The 23,144-nt window shown below is 38.6% G+C and overlaps 1 protein-coding gene across 5 annotated transcripts in view; it reads right to left on the bottom strand.

The window, feature by feature from the left end:
* LOC133607625 (uncharacterized) overlaps positions 1 to 23,144 on the bottom strand; it is a 48,429-nt gene that overhangs the window by 5,077 nt on the left and 20,208 nt on the right. For all 5 annotated transcript variants that reach the window (XM_061962441.2, XM_061962440.2, XM_061962439.1 and 2 more), the window contains one exon: positions 15,169 to 15,436. In XM_061962441.2, coding sequence (XP_061818425.1) covers positions 15,169 to 15,436 — 268 coding nt within the window. The remainder of the gene's footprint in view (positions 1 to 15,168; positions 15,437 to 23,144) is intronic.

Genomic DNA, 23,144 nt, shown 5'->3' with positions numbered 1-23,144 from the left:
TCGGTGGGGATTTAAGGAGACACATTCTCACGCTATAAAACAACAACATCACGCGGCCCTCCTGCTCACCAATTGGCTCGCGCGTGCAAACCAATCTGACTAACATCTCGCTGTCATCTGGGCCAAAAACCTTCCTGTTTATTGTTGTTTGCACTCCCTCAGTACACCCCCATTCGTCTGTGTCCGTCCGCCTCGCCCCTGCCTTCCTCTGACCTCTGACCTCCCCCCACCCCCCCTCCCGGTCCCTGTGTTAATGTCCTCTCGTCGCGCTGCGTGGGCTTGCCTCTGATTGTCTCGTTGTGTTGTGCGGTCACCACGGAAACCTTGGGCAGGCTCCAGCAATTGAGGCTGACACACATTCAGGCACGCACCAAGGCGGACGCACGCACACACACACACACACACACACACACACACACACACACACACACACACACACACACACACACACACACACACACACACACACACACACACACACACACACAGACGGTCAGAGTGTGTTTTCTGTGCTCAGAGCCTTGGTGCAGGTCTGAGTGGAATGCTTAATAAAGACCGAGAGAAAGACCAAGAGAGGCGGGTGTGTGTGTGTGTTTTTGGCCTCAACTAAGGTGACAAAATAATTAAACACACAACCTGCATGCACTGCATAGTAACCTGCTTAACTAATTATATAATAATAGAACAAAAGGTAACTATGCAGACACACAAGCGTTAAAGTAGACCGCAATAAATGTGTTAAATCACTCCAGATTGATTATTCCCATCCAGTTTGAGGGATGGTAGTGAGGGGTGGGTGGTAGGGTTGTAGTGCCACTGACCAGACTGGCGCTGAAATTAAAGACCAATCTATCTCTTTAAAGACCCCGCGTCAGGAGAGCGACAGCGAGGGAAAAGAGGGAGGGGGGGGAAGGCAGAAGTGGGGCAGAGGGCAGAATTCCCGAGCAGCAGCACGTCTGTGGACAGAAGGGCAGGGTGTGTGTGTGTGTGTGTGTGTGTGTGTGCGTGCACGCCACTGGGGCCCCTGTCACTTATCAGCACGGGGCTGAGCGTCGCCCAGGGCTAGAGTCGGGAAGCGGCGCAGGAATGTGCGTCCTTTCCCTCTGAAGGTGAGGAGAGACGGGAGGAAAGCCGACTCTGCTGATAAAGCTTTATAAACACGCACGCACGCACACACACACACACACACACACACACACACACACACACACACACACACACACACACACACACACACACACACACACACACACACACACACACACACACACACACACACACACACACACACACACACACACACACACACACACACACACACACACACACACACACACATGCACGCACAAAGGCAAGCTGCTGGAGATGCATACAGATGCTCCACAAGTTGAAACTGTACAAACATTAACACACACACATGTTGCAGATTGATGACCATAAAACAGTGGCATCTCTATAAGAGTGAGTAGTGAACATCGTCATAAAAGTGTAATATGACATTACCGTATTTTTTCGGACTATAAGTCGCAATTTTTTTCATAGTTTGGCCGGGCTCCAGTGTGACTTATATGTTTTTTTCCTTTTTTATTATGCATTTTCGGCAGGTGCGACTTATACTCCGGTGCGACTTATATTTAAAAAAATACGGTAATTGCTTATGTTTCTAAGGCATTTTGCAGTGCATTTATTTTTATTTGTTGTGGTTGTGACTTCAGCCATATTGCACTGAGCAGTCTGGACAGAGACTTGTGTACTGCTTTACTATATTGCAAAACGTTAAATTTCTTGTTCTGGGCTTCTATCATCTCATGTTTCTCCCAGCTAACAACCGCACTGTGGATATTTTATACAGTACTGAATACACAATTGTTGTGTTCGTTACTTAAATTCACTGAACAGGATTAAGAAGTAGACAAACATGTTTTGGCGTGGGCCCGTTTGTCAGATGATGTCACTCTTAAAGGGGAACTGCACTTTTATTGGAATTTAGTTCACAATCAATATGAAAGACATGACGACGGCTGGATTTTTTTTTTAATGCATTCTAAAATATTAAATAAACGTAAATAAAAGTCCGCTTACAGTGGAGCCTATCGGAGATTTACTATTCCACCAATAAAATCGGATAAATAACGATCCTAAATACTAAATGTACAGTTTTTTGACTTGAATATTAAACAATTATTAGTGATGTTGTTATTATAAGCGGTAAAACAGACAAACTGGAATATATGCACATCCTATGAGTCGGCATCCTAATGACAGCAGACATTGTACAGTAAGTGAGGTTTTATTATGTTTGTTGGCTCTCATAAAGTCTGCGCATAAATCAGTGATGAAAAAAAGCAAACATTGTGATGCGCTTCTGAAATTAATGCGCCGCGTATGCTTAAAATGATCAAAATACGTAAATATTAAATGTTATTATAAATGTTCCACTACTACATTACCTATATACTTACATCATGTATATAAAACCTGAATGGAGGTGTTTGGATGTTTTTAGGGGCTTTATAGCTAGAATTGAACGGCTCCCGTAGGCTCCATTGTAAGCGGACCTTTGTACTAATGTATTTAATATTTAGAATGCATTAAAAAATCCATCCGTCGCCGTGTCTTTCATAATGATTGTGAACAATAGGCAAAATTCCAAAAAAACGCAGTTCCCCTTTAAGATTTGCTGAAATGGTCGTTGGGGCAAAATAAGAGTGCACTACTTGGCTGCTATTTTATTGAACAGCTTGTTCTCGATCATCCATCTACAATCCTGTAACACAATAAACACGAAAGACTGTGTAAAGTGACACATGTTGCACTTCACACCAAGCTGTTGATATTCATTTTGAGGTTTACCACAAGCTGGATATATAAGAATATATCTATATAAGAATATACACAGCAACAATATATGTTTACCCTTAACGTTAATTCTCAAACTGTGGTACGCAAGCAATGTGTAGTGGTACGCCAAATAATTACTTAATTGAGTAATGTTGGTCATTATAGTGGTACTTGTTGGTCATTATGGCATACTTGCCAACCTTGAGACCTCCAAATTCAGGGGGGGGGTTGTTGTTGTTGGGGGGGCGTGGTTGCGGGGGCGGGGTTGAGGTGCTGCCTGCCCCTTCCCCTTCGAGCTGTCCTGGATGAAATGAAATTCTTTTTTCCAATTATTTTGGAACTTGCAAGCGTATTTCTTCTACTTACTCGTCGTCGCCATGTCTCTTCTTTGTTCTTCTGTTTCGTCTCCTTCTTGTTGTGTGTGCAGTTGTGCACTGAGCTCCAAAAGCCGTAGATGTTTTTGTAGCGTCACGGAAGAGTTAGTGCTGCAAGGGGTTCTGGGTATTTGTTCTGTTGTGTTCATGTTGTGTTACGGTGCGGATGTTCTCCCGAAATGTGTTTGTCATTCTTGTTTGGTGTGGGTTGACAGTGTGGCGCATATTAGTAACAGTGTTAAAGTTGTTTATATGGCCACCGTCAGTGTGACCTGTATGGCTGTTGACCAAGTATGCATTGCATTTACTTGTTTTGTGTGTGTGTGGTTGAAATTAACGTTATCATAAAATCAGTTTAAAGATCATACAACGTGTCAGCATTTCTTGACATCTTCGAGTAAAGACCATTGTTAAACCCGTCCAACGCTACATTATTACGGGACTGGGCTAGCACGCTGTTTATATGGAGGAAAAGCGGACGCCTGCACAGCATGCGGCTGTTAAGGGGTGAAGGTTTCAGGTGAGAGAGGGCGCTAAAGGCAGTGCCTTTAAGGCACGCCCCCAATATTGTTGTACGGGTGGAAATCGGGAGAAATTGGGGAGAAAGGTTGTCCCAGGAGATTTTCGGGAGGGGCACTGAAATTCGGGAGTCTCCCGGGAAAATCGAGAGGGTTGGCAAGTATGCATTAAGGTGGTACTTGGAGAGCCAAGTGTTTTCTGAGGTGGCACTGAGTAAAAAAACGGTTGAGAACCACTGTCCTAAGATATACCCAGATGTTGGACAGTATCTCACAATACTATAGAAATTAAAACACAGGATACACTTTGGAGTAGTCATTGTATAGCTTGTAGAGATTTACTATCTACCAAAAATGTGTCAACACACAGCCATTGTTGTCTTAACAGCTGGTAACACAAGCAAGTAGCAAGACTTGTGTCTTGCAAACAGTCAGGTGTAGTGATTGTAGCATCATGGTTGCATGAGTGCTGTCACCATTGAGGGCTGGGGTTTATTGAGAGACACATAAATTCACAGCTTGGGCTGCATGGCATTTTTCCAACATAATAACAAGCCCAAACACGCGTTTACTAGGGGTGTGAATCGATGAGTACCTAATGATTCGATCCGATTCCTGTGAGAACAATTCTGAATCAATTTTCGTTTCCACATGATTCTTGATCAAACCGATTGTTGCAATGTTTGGTTTGAAACTTTTTCAAAACTGTTTATTGTTTAGAAAAGCTCCTTGTGGTTGCATGAAGATGGCCTGAAAAACATATTTTTAGAAATTAATTGTTATAAAAATAATAAATACCATTTTGTGGGGGTGGGTTTTTTGAAAATGATGATTCGTTTTAGAATCGCAATGGATAACAATCACGATTTGGATGTGAATCGTGCTTTGCTGAGGAAGTTAAAGGTGATGGAGTGGCCAAGTATGTCCACTTCACACCTGAACCCATTCGAGCAGCTGTGGGGCGTCCTCAAGTCGAAGTAAGGAAGGTGGAGGAGACATCCACCAGCTCCACCAGTGATGTCATCATGTGGGAGTGGAAGAGGATTCTACTAACAACCTGTGTATGTCTGGTGAGTTGCATGCCCAGTTCTACATAACAATTGTATATTATATCCAGATTTCATTTATATAGATATTGATGATCTGGAATAGCAGTTCTACAAAACAATTTAATATAATATCCAGATTTCATTTATATAAATATTGATGATTTGGAACAGTACAAGTGCATAAGCAATGTGACTGTAACTGGGCTCCAAATTACATACATGCTAGGGCATCTGATAGCAGAGGACGACAACTAGATGATGTCGCTTCATCAAAAAACAACAGGTAGTCCACTTTCTGCAATCAAAGATGGTGGACGTGGATATCAACACCATTGAAACATGTGTTCTAATTTATAGAACACCACACCAGTCATCATCATAAAGTTCACCAACAAAAACCACAGGGTGGCTTTCCTTAGGCAGAGAAGCAAACAGAGGAACTAACATCTACAACAATGAGCATCTGACAAAACGCAACGCCGATATCGACGAGAAAGCAAGCGACTTAAGAAAGCAGGGGATAATTAAAGAAACTCAGAACACCAAATGCCAAATTTAACATTGGAGGAAAGAAAAGTTACTGTCAAAGACATCAAGTAACTGGACAAACACTGACGATGACTACAAGAACATAAAAGACAACACACAGCTTGAGGTCATCAAAAACTAATAACAACTCTACAATAATAACCTAGTATATGCTGAATTCTACAATGTGAAACAATATATTTCAATAACTGATCATCACCAATCAGTTATTGCAGAAATTTTAGACAAAAAGTACTTGTTTTTGGGCGAAAATGCAATTCTACTCCAGTATTTCGTATAACTTATCAATTTTTTTAATCTACACTTACTGTAATTTATACATTTTTTATGTTTAATTAAAAACACATTTTAATCAAATTTTTTTTTTACATTATTTCATAATTTTCCTTAACCCTACACAAGCAACACATTGTCTCTTATCATAGTACTTTTTTATTTTTTATTTTTTTATTTTTTTAAACATCTGCTTACTGATTTTTTCACCCCCCAACACGTTTCTGTCTTTCCACACAGGATATGAACACAATTTTAAAAAGATATGGTGTAAATGATCTAATTAGTGACAAACACAGCAAAGGGTTAGGGTTCAAATAAACTCTGCTTCTTTCGACCCCATTTCGGACATGTCGAATTGTGTAAACGTGATGTTCCTAAATGTGACTGAAACAAATCATCCATCCATTTTCTACCGCTTGTCCCTTTCGGGGTCGCGGGGGGTGCTGGAGCCTATCTCAGCTGCGTTCGGGCGGTATGCGGGGCACACCCTGGACAAGTCGCCACTTCATCGCAGGGCCAACAGATAGACAACATTCACACTCACATTCACACACTAGGGTCAATTTAGTGCCAATCAACCTATCCCCAGGTGCATGTCTTTGGAGGTGGGAGGAAGCCGGAGTACCCGGAGGGAACCCACGCAGTCACGGGGAGAACATGCAAACTCCACACAGAAAGATCCCGAGCCCGGGATTGAACTCAGGACCTTCGTATTGTGAGGCACATGCACTAACTGTTTCACCGTGCTGCCCTGAAACAAATCATACCATACTAAAATGTACATTATTATTATTATTGTGACGTGAAGTCACAGTACGTTTATTGTGTTCCTCTGGTTTAGTGAAAGTATTATTAGTACATCTGGGGCTGGTGAAGTGCATCTGTTGCAGGTCACACTTCCTGCTCAGGGGAAACAGGAATGGTTGTCGCGACCCACATGCGAAAGCAAACAGCTGAGGCAGGAACGTTTGTCGGCCACCTCTTCCCTTTTGGAACGAGCTTCCTGCCATTGTCAAGGACAGACACTCGCTCAGTATTCCCTGTCCGGCGTGGAGTCACATTTATCCAGCGCTGCGTGTCCTGCAGCTGTTCTGCTCCTCTTTTGTTACCCGTGAGCTCCACTAACGTGGGCACAGACACGTCTCTTATAATCTCATCTTTCCTGTGTTTCTTGAGAGAACATTGGCAATGGACTCGTCTTTGGTTCTGCCAGAAACTGTCAATATGACGAATAGTCCAAAGAATAGTTTTTTTCAATTCAGTTGAAAAATAGGAAATTGAAATAAAAAATATAAAAATAGGAATTTGAAATAATGTAGCTCCACCCCCACAGGATTTTGAAATAAAATCACAGGAAGTAGAATTATGAAATTCCTTCCCGTCAAGTAGCAGAAAGAAATGTCAGTTTTAACAAAACACTTTACAAACACTACAATTAAACACAAATTTACCACCATTTTCAACTTTTTTTGAGAAATTCGCTCTGACCATCAACTTTGTCAACAGGCAGGCTTTCAAACAAAGGCTTGGCAACTATCTTGAGTACTTGGATAAAGTAAAGCCTTCTGGGAAATTAACCATTTTTCCAGCATTTTCCATTTTTAAAAGTTAGAAAACATCAAATTAAGTTCACATTTATTGGTGAAAATCCTTTGCTGTAACATGTGTACATGAGGTTCATAGTATTAATATTGCTAGAAAATATGTAAACCAGTCATGCATGAAATGTGTATATATATACAGTGGGGCAAAAAAGTATTTAGTCAGCCACCAATTGTGAAAGTTCTCCCACTTAAAATGACGACAGAGGTCTGTAATTTTTATCATAGGTACACTTCAACTGTGAGAGACAGAATGTGAAAAAAAATCCAGGAATTCACATTGTAGGATTTTTAAAGAATTTATTTGTAAATTATGGTGGAAAATAAGTATTTGGTCAATAACAAAAATTCAACTCAATACTTTGTAATATAACCTTTGTTGGCAATAACAGAGGTCAAACGATTACTATAGGTCTTTACCAGGTTTGCACACACAGTAGCTGGTATTTTGGCCCATTCCTCCATGCAGATCTTCTCGAGAGCAGTGATGTTTTGGGGCTGTCGCCGAGCAACACGGACTTTCAACTCCCTCCACAGATTTTCTATGGGGTTGAGGTCTGGAGACTGGCTAGGCCACTCCAGGACTTTCAAATGCTTCTTACGGAGCCACTCCTTCGTTGCCTGGGCGGTGTGTTTGGGATCATTGTCATGCTGGAAGACCCAGCCACGTTTCATCTTCAAAGCTCTCACTGATGGAAGGAGGTTTTGGCTCAAAATCTCATGATACCTGGCCCCATTCATTCTTTCCTTAACACGGATCAGTCGGCCTGTCCCCTTAGCAGAAAAACAGCCCCAAAGCATGATGTTTCCACCCCCATGCTTCACAGTAGGTATGGTGTTCTTGGGATGCAACTCAGTATTCTTCTTCCTCCAAACACGACGAGTTTAGTTTATACCAAAAAGTTCTATTTTGGTTTCATCTGACCACATGACATTCTCCCAATCCTCTGCTGTATCATCCATGTGCTCTCTGGCAAACTTCAGACGGGCCTGGACATGCACTGGCTTAAGCAGGGGGACACGTCTGGCACTGCAGGATTTGATTCCCTGTCGGCGTAGTGTGTTACTGATGGTAACCTTTGTTACTTTGGTCCCAGCTCTCTGAAGTCATTCACCAGGTCCCCCCGTGTGGTTCTGGGATTTTTGCTCACCGTTCTCATGATCATTTTGACCCCACGGGATGAGATTTTGCGTGGAGCCCCAGATCGAGGGAGATTATTAGTGGTCTTGTATGTCTTCCATTTTCTGATAATTGCTCCCACAGTTAATTTTTTCACACCAAGCTGCTTGCCTATTGTAGATTCACTCTTCACAGTCTGGTGCAGGTCTACAATTCTTTTCCTGGTGTCCTTCGACAGCTCTTTGGTCTTGGCCATAGTGGAGTTTGGAGTCTCACTGTTTGAGGTTGTGGACAGGTGTCTTTTATACAGATAACGAGTTCAAACGGGTTTATTAATTAAAACAGGTAACGAGTGGAGGACAGAAGAGCTTCTTAAAGAAGAAGTTACAGGTCTGTGAGAGCCAGAGATCTTCCTTGTTTGAAGTGACCAAAACTTATTTTCCACCATAATTTACAAATAAATTCTTTAAAATTCCTACAATGTGAATTCCTGGATTTTTTTTCACATTCTGTCTCTCACAGTTGAAGTGTACCGGTACCTATAATGAAAATTACAGACCTCTGTCATCATTTTAAGTGGGAGAACTTGCACAATCGGTGGCTGACTAAATACTTTTTTGCCCCACTGTATATATATATATATATATATATATATATATATATATATATATATATATATATATATATACGTATATACACACAGTACAGGCCAAAAGTTTGGACACACCTTCTCATTCAATGAGTTTTCTTTATTTTCATGACTATTTACATTGTAGATTGTCACTAAAGGCATCAAAACTATGAATGAACACATGTGGAGTTATGTATTTAACAAAAACAGGTGAAATAACTGAAAACAAGTTTTATATTATATCCATCTATCCATTTTCTACCGCTTATTCCCTTCGGGGTCACGGGGGGCGCTGGAGCCTATCTTAGCTTCTAGTCTCTTCAAAATTGCCACCCTTTGCTCTGATTACTGCTTTGCACACTCTTGGCATTCTCTCGATGAGCTTCAAGGGGTAGTCACCTGAAATGGTTTTCACTTCACAGGTGTCATAGTTTTGATGCCTTCAGTGACAATCTACGAGGTAAATAGTCATGAGAACGAAGAAAACACATTGAAATGAGAAGGTTTGTCCAACCGTTTGGTCTGTACTGTATATGAGAGGGAATATATAGATTTTGTGGAATTTCAATTCTACTTCCTGTTTTCAACCGCAATTCCAATTTAATTTTAAGTCATGGAATTGATTTGGATACTTATCCTGTTCAACTGTACTTTAAAGTGCTAGAAAACATTAAGGATTTACTGTGAAGTGAGGAACACAACTTTTTTGAATTTATTAGCTATTTATTTAATATTTAGGGGGTAATGGGGAAACTCATCCATTTGACTTTCTATGCTTTGAAGTTGCTAAAATGAGCCTCTGTTGTTGATAGAAGTTATACACGAGTGTGATGCAGGATAAGCGTTCTTTCAGCAGAGGGATCTAATAGAAACAGACATTCTTTCCTACTGGATTTTCCCCCTTCCCTCCCCTACAGTATCATTGTTTTCCACTGGATGGTGCTAATTTCAAACTTACACTAACACAATTAGTTTTGGATGAGTTTTGTCTTCAATTTAAAAAACAAATAGCTGCTGTTTTATCACAGTTGATCGAGCTAAATCATCCAATTTATATTTGTATTGAACAAAAAAACAGCGTGCTACAGATTGAGCGAAAAGACAAATAATGTGGAAATGCTGTCATCATATCGCTGAATAAGCCTCCAATCAGCTAGCTTTAATGTCACCCCTATGTGGCTCACAGCCACTAGGAGCCAAATTTAAATCGGGGATCCCAGCGAGGTAGAGGAATTGAATATATCACTGAGCTGGCGCTCAAGGGGCCATTTTGGGGGTTCAGGGGTATCGCCCCCTAAAATTGAAGATATTTGACCATTTTTACGATGCTTTGGAAGGGATTTTCTACATAGGACCCAATGTGCTGGGAAGATAATCACTGATAAAGATGTGACATCACCGCTCCAAATATATTGTCTTGTTGTGGAGATGAGTTCGCTAACAATCTTTTATAGGCCAGGAAGGGCTGTTTCGATCATGTATTTATGACTAAGCAAGCTGCGAAATCCCACATTGTTCACCGCTCAGAGCGATTGATCCTTCAATACTAAGAATGCCATTAGTTGACTGCAAATGCCGGCTCCACGTTGGTATTTTTTCGTGAAAACGTATATTTTCACTGGAATGAAATGGTCAAAGTTTGTTATTTTTGTCCTGCCTCCTTAGCTTTAGCTGTGGTAATGTCATTGTGTGCGTCTGCATGGCGGGCTTTCAAGTGCTTCATTAAAGGGGAACTGCACTTTTTTGGGGTAATTTTGACTATTATTCACAATCCTTATGTATGACAAACACATGTGTTTTTCTTTTTTATGCGTTCTAAATAGCAAATACATGAGATCAAAAGTCCGCTTACAATGGAGCCACTGGGAGTCGCTTTATTCTGCCCATTAAGCCCTTAGAAAAACCTCCATTAGGGTTTTATATACGTGCGGTTAGTATTATATGGGAAGTAGTATTGGACACATTCATAAAAACATTTAATATTTATGTATTTTGATCACTTAAAGCAAACACGGCGCAATCATTTCAGAAACCCATCACAACATTCAGATTTTTTCCAACATTATTGATTACTGCTCACTGCAGACTTCATGAGAGCCAACAAACATAATAATCACTTACTGTACAAGGTCTGCTGTCATTAGGATGCCGACTGATAGAATTTTGTTGTATTCCCGTTTAAATGAAGAATGACTCATAATCCTCGCAAAAAAAGGGGGAATGGAACTAAGCGCAGACCAAGGCTTTTTTGTGTTGTTCTCACCATTTCCGGGTATAAATTGGATGCCAAAGTTGATCAACTCTTCGGAATACGTCCCTGTCCTTCTACTATCCAGATGAGGCATGATTTATGATGCAGAGTAAACTTTCATGAGCAGGGTAGCGAGGAAACAGCTGACCACTTGATTATGTATACATAGGCACACAAGCTTGTGATGACGGCGCCGCTATAAATAGTTTGTCTGTGTTAGCTCTTATAATAACAATATTACTAATACTTGGGTAATATTAAAGTCACAAAATGTAAACTGAGTATTGTTGGCGCTTTTTAGATAATAACAATATTACTAATACTTGGGTAATATTAAAGTCACGAAATGTAAATCGAGTATTGTTGGCGCTTTTTAGATGGTTATTTATTGGGTTTTATGGGTGGAATAGAGGACCTCCCATTGGCTACGTTGGAATCGGACTTTTAGTTACATTTATTTAATATCTAGAATGCATTGGAAAAAATACATCTGTAGTCATGTCTTTCATAATGATTGTGAACGATAGACAAAGCTCCAAAAAAGTGCAGTTCTCTTTTAAGTTGCTTGGACTGAAGCTTTCTACACGTGCCCCACCCCTTGAAACAGAGACATAGCAAAATTTGCATGTTGCCGTGCGACTTCTTGGCTGCTCAAGTCTGTAATATTGTCACACCGCCGTCATGATGTTTGCTTTGGTAGCGCAGTCCTCCATTAGTGTTTTGGTCTTCCATTTCCGGGGAACAGAGATGAAGTCATATCAGTTTCGCAACTTGAGCATGCTAATGGACTTACTGGCTTGTGTGCGCTCTATTTAGGTCGTACACCGGAGGTTTCCTACAAAATACATATTGGTATGGTATCGGAGATTTAGTTAAATATACTCCCTGACACCTAAACCTCCAAAAAGTGCCGTATTGGCATCATAACATCCCGATATTTAAGTAATTATTTGGCGTCCCACTAGATGGAGACAGTTTGAGAATCACCGGGCTAGATGAAGAGCGGACTTCTGCTAAACAGAGGATACCTGGGATCCCTGTTAAATGGTACTGCAGGATCTTTATGATGTGCTGTCATAACGGTCCCTCCCATATTATACTATTTTTGAACTTCTAAAGTAGAGGTCCCACAATAGTGTAATGGCAGTATGCTGCAATTAAAAGTGATTTTAATAAGCCCTAGTACTAGGAACATACCATGGTGTGTTTGTAGCTTGAACTGTTAAAGTCTGCAACAGTGTGTGGCCCCAAAAAGCACTATATTTACTTTTAACTATACATAGAAACTGTAACTCAGCACTTGTCCAGCGGAATGGAATCCATATATCACATACAACAACGTAACATTAAGGAGTGGGACAGTAGGATACAAACTTTAGCTATGTAAGCCACAGTCCTAACATTACAGTCACATATGAACAGCAAAAGCATGCTGGTTAGTCTACTTGCTAAACAAAAAGACATTGATAAAATGTATAGCTGCCATATCTGTAACTGACTAATCTGTATATCATTTGTTCACTCATTTTTCAAAATAAAACCAAAACTAAAAGACATTTAAAAAAAAAAATTGTTTTTTTAAAATGGTGTGTATGATTGAAAAATGGACAAAATTGATATCGACCATGTAACCTTATTTTTTGCGAATCCAATTTACCCGCAAGTAGTTTTACGTGGACTTGGGCTTGACAGGAGGAAAAACGCAAATTTCTTCAGAATCTGCACAAAAATGATTGGGGATGAAGATGCTACCAAAACAAACACACTATGCAATATGAAATTGCTTTCAGTCTTCTGTAGGTGATGTTGGGGCGGCATAGCTCGGTTGGTAGAGTGGCCGTGCCAGCAACTTGAGGGTTGCAGGTTCGATTCCCGCTTCCGCCATCCTAGTCGCTGCCGTTGTGTCCTTGGGCAAGACACTTTACCCACACTGGTTTAAATGTAACTTAGATATTGGGTTTCACTATGTAAAGTGCGTTGAGTCACTAGAGAAAAGCGCTATATAAATATAATTCACTTCACTTCACTTAATGCAGGCCCGCCCACATTTTGAAGCTAAAAGTGGGCATACCAAAATTTGCTGCAGCTCGTTAGAAAACAAGCCTAAAAACAACGTATTTTGTGGGGAATTTGACCTCTTTAGGTCAACATCTATGAAATGAGTGGCAAAGATGTCAGCGTTAGAATGGCCCTGTGTCAATTTTTGCAATTTTCTCAGTTTAATAGTTTTTATTTCCCAATTCTGTCTGCCATTTCATTAATGCGAAAATCATAAGGCCCGACACTCCAAACTGATTACTAACACAAAGGAAAAAAACAGATACGAACAACACACGCGCTTTGAACCGAGTCAAGTCAACTGATGAGTGGAGATTTTTTTCATAAACCATTCCCTCCCTAATACCTATTATACTCACGGTAAACCAAAGGCAATTTTTTTCGGTCAGTTTGTTTATTAATTTAAGAACAGCTGCCACCAAGCTTGAGGCTTGTGTATTGTTCAAGATTTGGGATGCTCTGCTCTCATGGTCATATTATCCATTAAAAAGTACATTTTGCATAATAAGGGCCTTTAAAGTTCGCATTTGTTCGACATTCCCACACAATTCATAGAGGAACTACTATTTTTAGACGTGCATAAATAAATATGTGCAGCCATGACAACAACAACAACACCAAAAGACGTTTGCAATGTCACAAATCAGTCGTATTCACATTTTTCCCTCCTCCAGGCTGGCCTCTTCTGACTTTGCCACTCCATAAAGATTCCAGGGGACTGAGGTACTGTTTGGCCAGCACATTAGCTGGTAAATAGGAAATAAATCCTTCTCCAGCTGCAGCACAGCAAAACTTTTCAAGCCTGAGCCATATTGTTTGGTCCAGTGGAGACGCAGCGAGTGACGTCATGTATACACATTCACACTTTTTCATCCACTTTCTGTGTTTTCTATCTTCCGCCTTTGTGAGACGTCCAAGAATGGATGGAAAATACACTGTGGCAGACATGTTGGAAAATATGTGTTGGCTCTGCCCATTGTAAAAAAAAATAACTTATATTGACGGATGTCTGCCATCATTAGTAGGATGTCACACATTTCTTCGTATGCGACTGAGGGAACAATGCAGCCTTTCTAAGGCAAGGAACCACAATTGGTAATTTACACTTGAGCCAAAATGGCCACCACATACCTCACTAAAAGGCTGATTTCTCTCAATCAGTAAAAAAAATTAAAGAAAAGAACAAACATTTTTTTGTTAAATACAAGTGCGTATTAATCATACTGGTAATGGTATTTTGAATATAAAGCATTTGAAAACAAATATTAAACATGTTTCTTTTGCTTAATTTTTTGTGCCACAAAGCAGTTAATATGTATTACATGTTTTAACATTTTAACCTAAAATGTGTCTATATACAGTCCATTGTTTATGAAGATTGTGGAATCTGAAATTTAAATCATTTAATAAAATGTAACATTGAGTTTAATCAGCTGGTTGCAATAAAATGTATATAATTACACAAAAACTAATATTTGATAAATGTGTTATTAACATTTTTATATACACTATAATACTGTCGACTCAAAAATGTAAATGATGAGTTAATAAAATGTACCATTGATTATGATCAGCTTTTCTTCCAATAAATTTTACCCTGTTACATAAAAAACTAAAATAAATGTTGATTAGATACAAAATATAGATTGATAAATATTAATGTACAATAAATATTAATAGACACATACCACAACTAAATTATACAATATTATTTTATTTCACTATTATCATTAATATAAGCTTCAATTCAAATATTATATTAAATTAGGAACATCCTAATTTTATTAGTAGCGTCATATCTTGTTTTTACATCATGACAACCCATCCAATATGACATCATCTCTAAAGCGATGTGTGACGCGACCCTAGTGCCCTTTCCCATGATGCAACGCTCACCCACCTTTGGCTTGTTGGGGCTCCTTAATCTTGGCAGGGCCCTGTGACTGCAAGGCCCCTTTGGAGGCTGACGTTGTCCCACAGTCCGCTTTGACGACGTCGCTGGGGAGTGGAGGAGTTGGCGCCGAGCTGGCCTGTCTCAGATTGTTGACGGGGCCCGGCGCCACGTTTGTGGACGCCGGCCGCACAATGGCGTTGGATCTCTTGGGAAGCTTGGGGTTGACAGAGAGCCGGGGATTCTCCTTGGCCTCACTTGCTGACTTCTCCTCTTGCTGCAGAAAAAGGAATAGAGAAATTAGACAATCAGTGTTGACAGCTAATTCGCACACTTGAATCACTGACTCATCATTTTAATGATGGCACACGGTAAGCACACAAACAGACCAGTGACCACTGATTAAGAATGTAATTGCATGTGGAAAGAAAATTATAAGGAGACTTGGAAATCAAGCTGGCTCGCTAATCTTCCTCGCTGATCTTGTGCCAGCTTCATCAGCAAAGGCTCCCAGTTTTGCTTCCTCGTCTCTCCTAATCAGGACGCAGCGAGCTGCAGCACCAATCGCATCGGCAGCAACAAGCCACTGTTTTGCAGTAACTAATCATTCTACATTAGAACCTGCACATTTCAACAAAATTAAATGTTGTGCAATTAAGAAAAAAAAATGTTGCTTTGGTATATTAGTGAGACTACCAAAGAAGCATCAGTAGGGATGATGTTCGAAACCGGTTCACTCGGTTGTACGATAAGAAAAGAACCGATTCCATGGACTCGAATCCCTTTTTGAGAACCGGTTCCTGTTATCGAGGCCACTATAGTAAAGAAAAAGAGTTGGTTCTTTATTCTAATCCCTGGGAACGAATCCCGTCCCACAGGAAATGCCTTGTGGGAGATCACAGGAAATGACGTAGCGCAGTCATTAGGCGGCAGATACAGAAAGCAGCAAAAATAATGGACCGAAAAAAACGCCTCATGGCATGGCTTCATTTAAAAAAAAATACGACGAGGAAACGGCAATATGCAATTATTGCTAGGCTTCGCTCTCATGTGAGGGGGGAAGTACAACAAGCATGATGAAACATGTCTTCGACACATGGAGAAGCAGCGACAGAGATGACAAAGCACGCCCCTCTTCCTGTGCTTCAATCTGCAGCCCCAGTTCCAGTGATAGTGGCGGTGAGTAACTAACGTTAACTGTTGCCGGTTAATTTCCATATTTGCTCAATTGTAGCCTGTAGGCTAAAATAACGTTACCTCTTATTTCAACCAGGACTGCCATAATGTTAGCTAGACTAACATTACCTAAGCATAGTCAGTGGCTAACGGTAACTTTAACGTTAGCCTTTTTGTATGTGTCTGATAACGTTAACGGTATCTTGTAGCCTACACCACTCCAGAGTTTGCAGGTCTGTCTAATAAACTAGTGCTTTCTTTCTTTATTTAGTTTATTTCGTACATGAACACACTTACAGCATAACACATCACAGTTTCATATCATTTTACTTTACATCATGTCCGAAAAGGAGTAGGAAGAAGTAAAGCTTATTTAATCCTACCCCTTTCCCACTTCAGAGCGTTTACAAATATATACATCATTTACTGACCTTTTTATAATAAAATAACATCTGTGAATTAGTATATACAACAGTTTTGTAATATGTAATTAATTAATTCCGTCATTATTAATATACTGAGATGAAGAATATCTTATTTTCAATAAGGTTGAAAGTATTTTTCCTAATTCTTCTTTGTACTTTGGAAGCACTATTAATTTGAACAACCTCTTGAAGTGGATCATATCAGTACAATGTTTAACTTCATTACTTAATCCAGTCCATCATTTTATTCCACATACTAATGTTATAGACTTAATAACAGACACCCTAGTCTTCACATTCAGCTAATTTCCCCCCTAATTCTATGCTGTGTCTGTCCCTCATTTTCCCTCCAGGACAAGGACGTGCAGTCATTCCTGGAGGAGGCCACACTGATGGTTTGGATACAGACTGGAGGAGGATGTCGTCAAACCTATCTGTGTGTCCAAGCTAGTTCCACGCCAAGTGAACGTGTTTTTTCCACTGTTGGCAACACGATTAGCAAAGAGCGGGTCAGACTAGATCCTGAAAAAACAGACATGCTAATTTTATGGAAGAATAATTGTTGATTGATGACTGTGGTGTTCTTAGTGTCATAGTATGTATCTTTAGTATGTTCCAATAGCAGCAGAAGTGCACTTTTTGGAGAGCTGTATTATTTTCAGTTTTGTGCCCAAGGGACTGATTTTATTTAACACTATATTATTATTTATACACCTATAGTGATCACAGAGACAGGTTGTTTTTGTGTTACTGTATGTATTTGTTTTTCTGAAAAATCCTAATTAATATACTTTGGGTAACAACAGTCAAAATATATATATATATATATTTTTTTAGGGGGGTAACAACAGTCAATATTTATTTATTTATTTTATTTTATTTTATTCTTATAAAATAAAAATGAGCTTTTGTTAAACCAAATAGTGTGTGTTTTTTTTCCATATACAACAACCTATCTGGATTCAATAAGAGAATCGATAAGGAATCGGTTCGATAAAAGGATTCGATAATGGGCTTGAACTCGATAATTTCTTATCAAACATCATCCCTAAGCATCAGTGATACCAGTGAGAAAAATTGTGATGACGACTAAACGCTAGGGCTGTACGATTGAGAAAAAAACTAAATGCGAATATTCTCTCCAAAATTGCGATTCAATTTTTGATTTTTGTACTTTATACATAAAACTGCAAAAACAACAAAGACATACTTTTAGGATGTCAACATATTCTTGTCTCAAGGTGCCACAAATTAGAAAAATATGCAATAATTTACTTAGAAAAATATTTAGCTTCATGCAGACTCAGTACTATAGGCTGAGTGGTGCCCAAGCCTTTTGAGTGGGTAGCCACAAAGGGCTAAAAAAAATGTGTCCGCGGGCCAAAAGTATGCAAAATATCTATATAACAATACACACATACATACACACGCACACATATATGTCTATTTTATTTAAGGACTAAATTGCAATAAGAAACATATGTTTAATGTACCCTAAAATGTTTTGTTAAAATAAAGTCAATAATGCCATTTTTTGTGGTCCCCTTTATTTAGAAAAGTACCAAAAAGTATCAAAATATTGGTATCGGGACAACACTAATATATACACACATATACACACACTTATATATATATATCCATCCATTTTCTACCGCTTATTCCCTTTGGGGTCGCGGGGGGCGCTGGAGCCTATCTCAGCTACAATCGGGCGGAAGGCGGGGTACACCCTGGACAAGTCGCCACCTCATCGCAGGGCCAACACAGATAAACAGACAACATTCACACTCACATTCACACACTAGGGCCAATTTAGTGTTGCCAATCAACTTATCCCCAGGTGCATGTCTTATATATATATTATATATACATATACTGTATATATATATATATATATATATATATATATATATATATAGGTCAGGAAAAAACACAGAGGCTATATTCCGCTCTACCCCGGTATTGAGCACTGTATAACGGATAAACCACACAAACCTTGACTAATATATATATATATATATATATATATATATATATATATATATATATATATATATATATATATATATATATGTATATAATTATATATATATATATGTATATATATATATATATATATATATATATATATATATATATATATATATATATATATATATAATATATATATATATATATATATATATATATATATATATATATATATATATATATATATATATATATATATATATATATATGTATATATCTGTGTGTGACATACAGTGTTGGGTTAGTTACTGAAAAACAGTAACTAGTTACAGTTACTAGTTACTTTATTTCAAAAGTAACTCAGTTACTAACTCAGTTACTTACACCAAAAAGTAATGCGTTACTGTGAAAAGTAACTATTTAGTTACTTCTTCTACTTTTTTTTTTTTTAAAGCTCCCATTAATGCCCTTTTAGCCTTCATTTTAGTACTGTTATTGCACTGGAGAATAATACAATCTGTTGATCAACTTGACATACATTTGCATCACTGAACTCTGCTAAGCAATGTGCTCTACATACAACACACAAAGACAAAGATATGTTTCAAAGGGCCAATTTATTTCAGGCCAGAACAAATTGACAAAACTATTTTAAATAGCTGCAACATAACATACATAAGTAACAAACAGCATAATAACACTAACACTAACACTAACCACGTTAAACCCAGATTCCGAACTAATAAAGGTCTTAACTCATTCTCTTTCTATGCCACTTCAATATGGAATGCACTCCCAACAGGTGTAAAAGAAAGGGCATCTCTATCCTCCTTCAAAACCGCACTAAAAGAACATCTCCAGGCAACTACAACCCTAAACTAACACCCTCCCTTCCACATAATACCTCTTCGGATTGTAAATAATCAAATGTAGACACTTTTTCTTATACTTTCTTATCTCTCTCTCTGTGTCCACTACTTGCTGTACATATCCTACCAAGTCAGTCCTACACTGTTTCAATGTCCATTTCTCTGATGATGCAATTGATGACTGAAGTGTTGATACCAACCAAACCTAACCCCCCCCCCCCCTCCATATCCCACACCCCGGATTGTAAATAATGTAAATAATTCAATGTATATACCCTGATGATTATCTTGTGTGATGACTGTATTATGATGTTAGTATATATTTGATAGTATATATCTGTATCTGGACCCCGACTTAAACAAGTTAAAAAACTTATTTGGGTGTTACCATTTAGTGGTCAATTGTACGGAATATGTACTGTACTGTGCAATCTACTAATAAAAGTTTCAATCAATCAATCAATCAATCAATCAACAACATAGCTGTAAAGCTGGCTTCACCTAAGGAAGGCACACGTGACATACACAGAGCCTAACCAGGCAGATTTGAATTGTTGTTTTGGGCAGTAGACGGGATCTTTGATCCAAGACACAACTTACATTTAACTAAAATGTTCTTTTCTTTGTGCTCGACAAAAGAAAAGAAGTGAGAATATCTCATACTTGCCAACCCTCCCGAATTTCACTGCCTCTCCCTGGGACAACCATTCTCCAAATTTCTGCCGATTTCCAGCCGGACTTAAGGCACGCCCCCTCCCGTCTGTGCGGATCTGAGTGGGGACAGCCTGTCGTCACGTCCGCTTGGCCAACCAAAAAGTAACCACAGAACACTATACCGTATAGGCGTATAGTGTTCTGTGGTTACTTTTTTGTTGGCCAACGGTTGTATTGCGCACCCCCCTCCCCTCCCCTCCCCTCCCCTCCCCTGCCCACACTCAGACACACAGTCACACGCACACACAGAGAGCGCAGAGGAAGAATCAGAAGCACGTCTCTGCTTCGCTGGAATAAAACACACTCAGATCCTCAGTTTCTAGCCGATACTACATAAAAAGTAACGTAAAATAACGCAGTAACGCATCATGTAGTAACGGTAACTGAGTTATTGAATATAAAAAAATAACGCGTTAGATTACTAGTTACCGCCGAAACTAACGGCGTTACAGTAACGCGTTACTTTGTAACGCGTTAGTCCCAACACTGGTGACATATATACATATATATGTATATATATATATATATATATATACATACATATATATATATATATATATATATATATATATATATATATATATATATATATATACATACATATGTATACATTTATACATATACATATATACATTATATATATATAAACACACATACAGTATATATGTATATATATACACACACACACACATATATATATATACACATATACATATATATATACATATATATATATATATACACACGCACACATATATATATATATATATATATTTATATATATATGTAACACATATATATGTATATATATATATATATATATATATATATATATATATACATACATACATATACATATATAAATAATATATATATTATACATATATATATATATATTATATAATGTATTATATATACAGTATATTATATATACATATACATATTTTGTTTTATGGGCGCATATCGCCCATCCGGTTTTAAAACTGAAATATTACCACAAAAGGACATTTGGCTTTGTAATTACATTTTGTTCCTCCTAATTTATATTTACTTTGCAGAACTTCTCACCGGCGAGTCACGTAGCGAGTAGGGAGGCTGTCTGTAAGTACTTCCTGTGTATGTGTAAAGCTGGCGCCCCGCTCTCCGCCCACAAAGCTAAAGATTGTGAATAACTGAAAAGAGGGCTCACTGCGTTCAGTTTATTCTACTGTTAAATAAACACTCTCAAGATTTTCTCCCTGTTTGAAGCGAGAGACGAATAAACGCGTGGCTCAGCAATTGTGATTGGCCAACATGTTTGTCACTCAAATGCAGGTCACGGCGGCGGAAGAAAAAAAAAACCTCAGCCCCTTGCGGGTATTTATCGCACTAATTAAAACCTTGATGTCAATTTGATGTTGAATAATCATGCAACAAATCTGTCCTGGCTGCTCAGTAAAACATGGCACCAAAAAAGATGACAAGAAAACCTAACAAGCACTTGGGAGAGCCCAGAACTCTGCTAGGCTCCATCTCTCAATAGAAAATAATCATTTAAAATGTCCTGAATTCAAACAATAATCCGGATCACCCTCAAAATGTAATCACTTATTTCTGAACCCATTTCTGACAGTTGCGAAAAGTTTCATCCAAATCTTCCAATACCTTTTTGGTCTACGTTGATAATGCTACCTAACAAAAAAACAGACAAACCCCAGCGACTACATTACCGCCACCAGTTAATAGAAGGATTAATTGAATTGTAATGTCCGTGCGTGTTTGTTGTGTTTGTCTTTCACTTCCAATCAGGCTGCAAAAGGGTTCACTCTTTGCGGAATGAAATAAAAAAAGTTAATCTTGTTATTCATCGACTCTCTTTATTTCTGTGGGTGATGGTTCCACGCGCGTGCACGCAAATACGCACACACGCACAAGTCCAGCAAACTTAAAAAGGAACTGCACTTTTTAAATTTTCCCTAGAATTCCCAATCTTTATGAAGAGACAAGCACACATATGTATTTTTTATGCATTCTAACTCGTAAATAAAATTCTGCTTACAATGGAGTCAATGGGAGCTATGAAGTCATGACGTCATTGCGACCACAAAACACAATTTAAAAACATCCAAAAAGTACCAACAATGCTCCATTTACATTTTGTGACCTGAATATTAACCAAGTATTAGCGATATTGTTGTTATAAGCACTAACGTTAAGGACCTATTTTTAGCGGCGTATTGATCATGACAGGAAACTAACTAGTTTATGCTGCTGTATTGACATCATGAGCTGGTGAGCTGCTTTCTCACCTCTGAGCTTGTGAAAGTTAATTCTAGATTATAAATCATTCCTCTCACCTAGATAGTAGAAAGTTGTTGCCATAGACAGAGAAGTTGGTAAACTTTACCGCCAAATTAAACCCGGAAATGGCGAAAGAGACCTGAAATGGCACTTTTGTCTTTGCGAGGATTATGAACAATTCTTCGTCTAAACGGGAATATAATCCACATCCTCTCAGTCGGCATCCCAGTGAGAGCAGACATTGTACAGTAAGTTATGTTTTATTATGTTTTTTGGTTCTCATGAAATGTGACATGATTAGTAGTAGCCTGTGCTGTTGTTGAAGGGAAAAGCCAACGTTGTAATCAATGTGCTGACGTATGCTTCAAATAGGCAAAATACAGAAATATTACATGTTATCATGAATGTGCCTGTTGTTACACTACATATATACTTACAGCATTTGTATAACACCTTAATGGAAGTGTTTGGATGTTTTTTTTTTAAAAGTGCTTTATACGCGGAATAAGCGATTTCCATTGTCTGCAGACTTTTGCTAATATTTATTTACTAG

Source organism: Nerophis lumbriciformis, linkage group LG09 (genome assembly GCF_033978685.3).
Source record: "Nerophis lumbriciformis linkage group LG09, RoL_Nlum_v2.1, whole genome shotgun sequence".
In the NCBI taxonomy this organism is placed as follows: domain Eukaryota; kingdom Metazoa; phylum Chordata; class Actinopteri; order Syngnathiformes; family Syngnathidae; genus Nerophis; species Nerophis lumbriciformis.
This window is presented reverse-complemented; position numbering and strand designations above follow the sequence as displayed.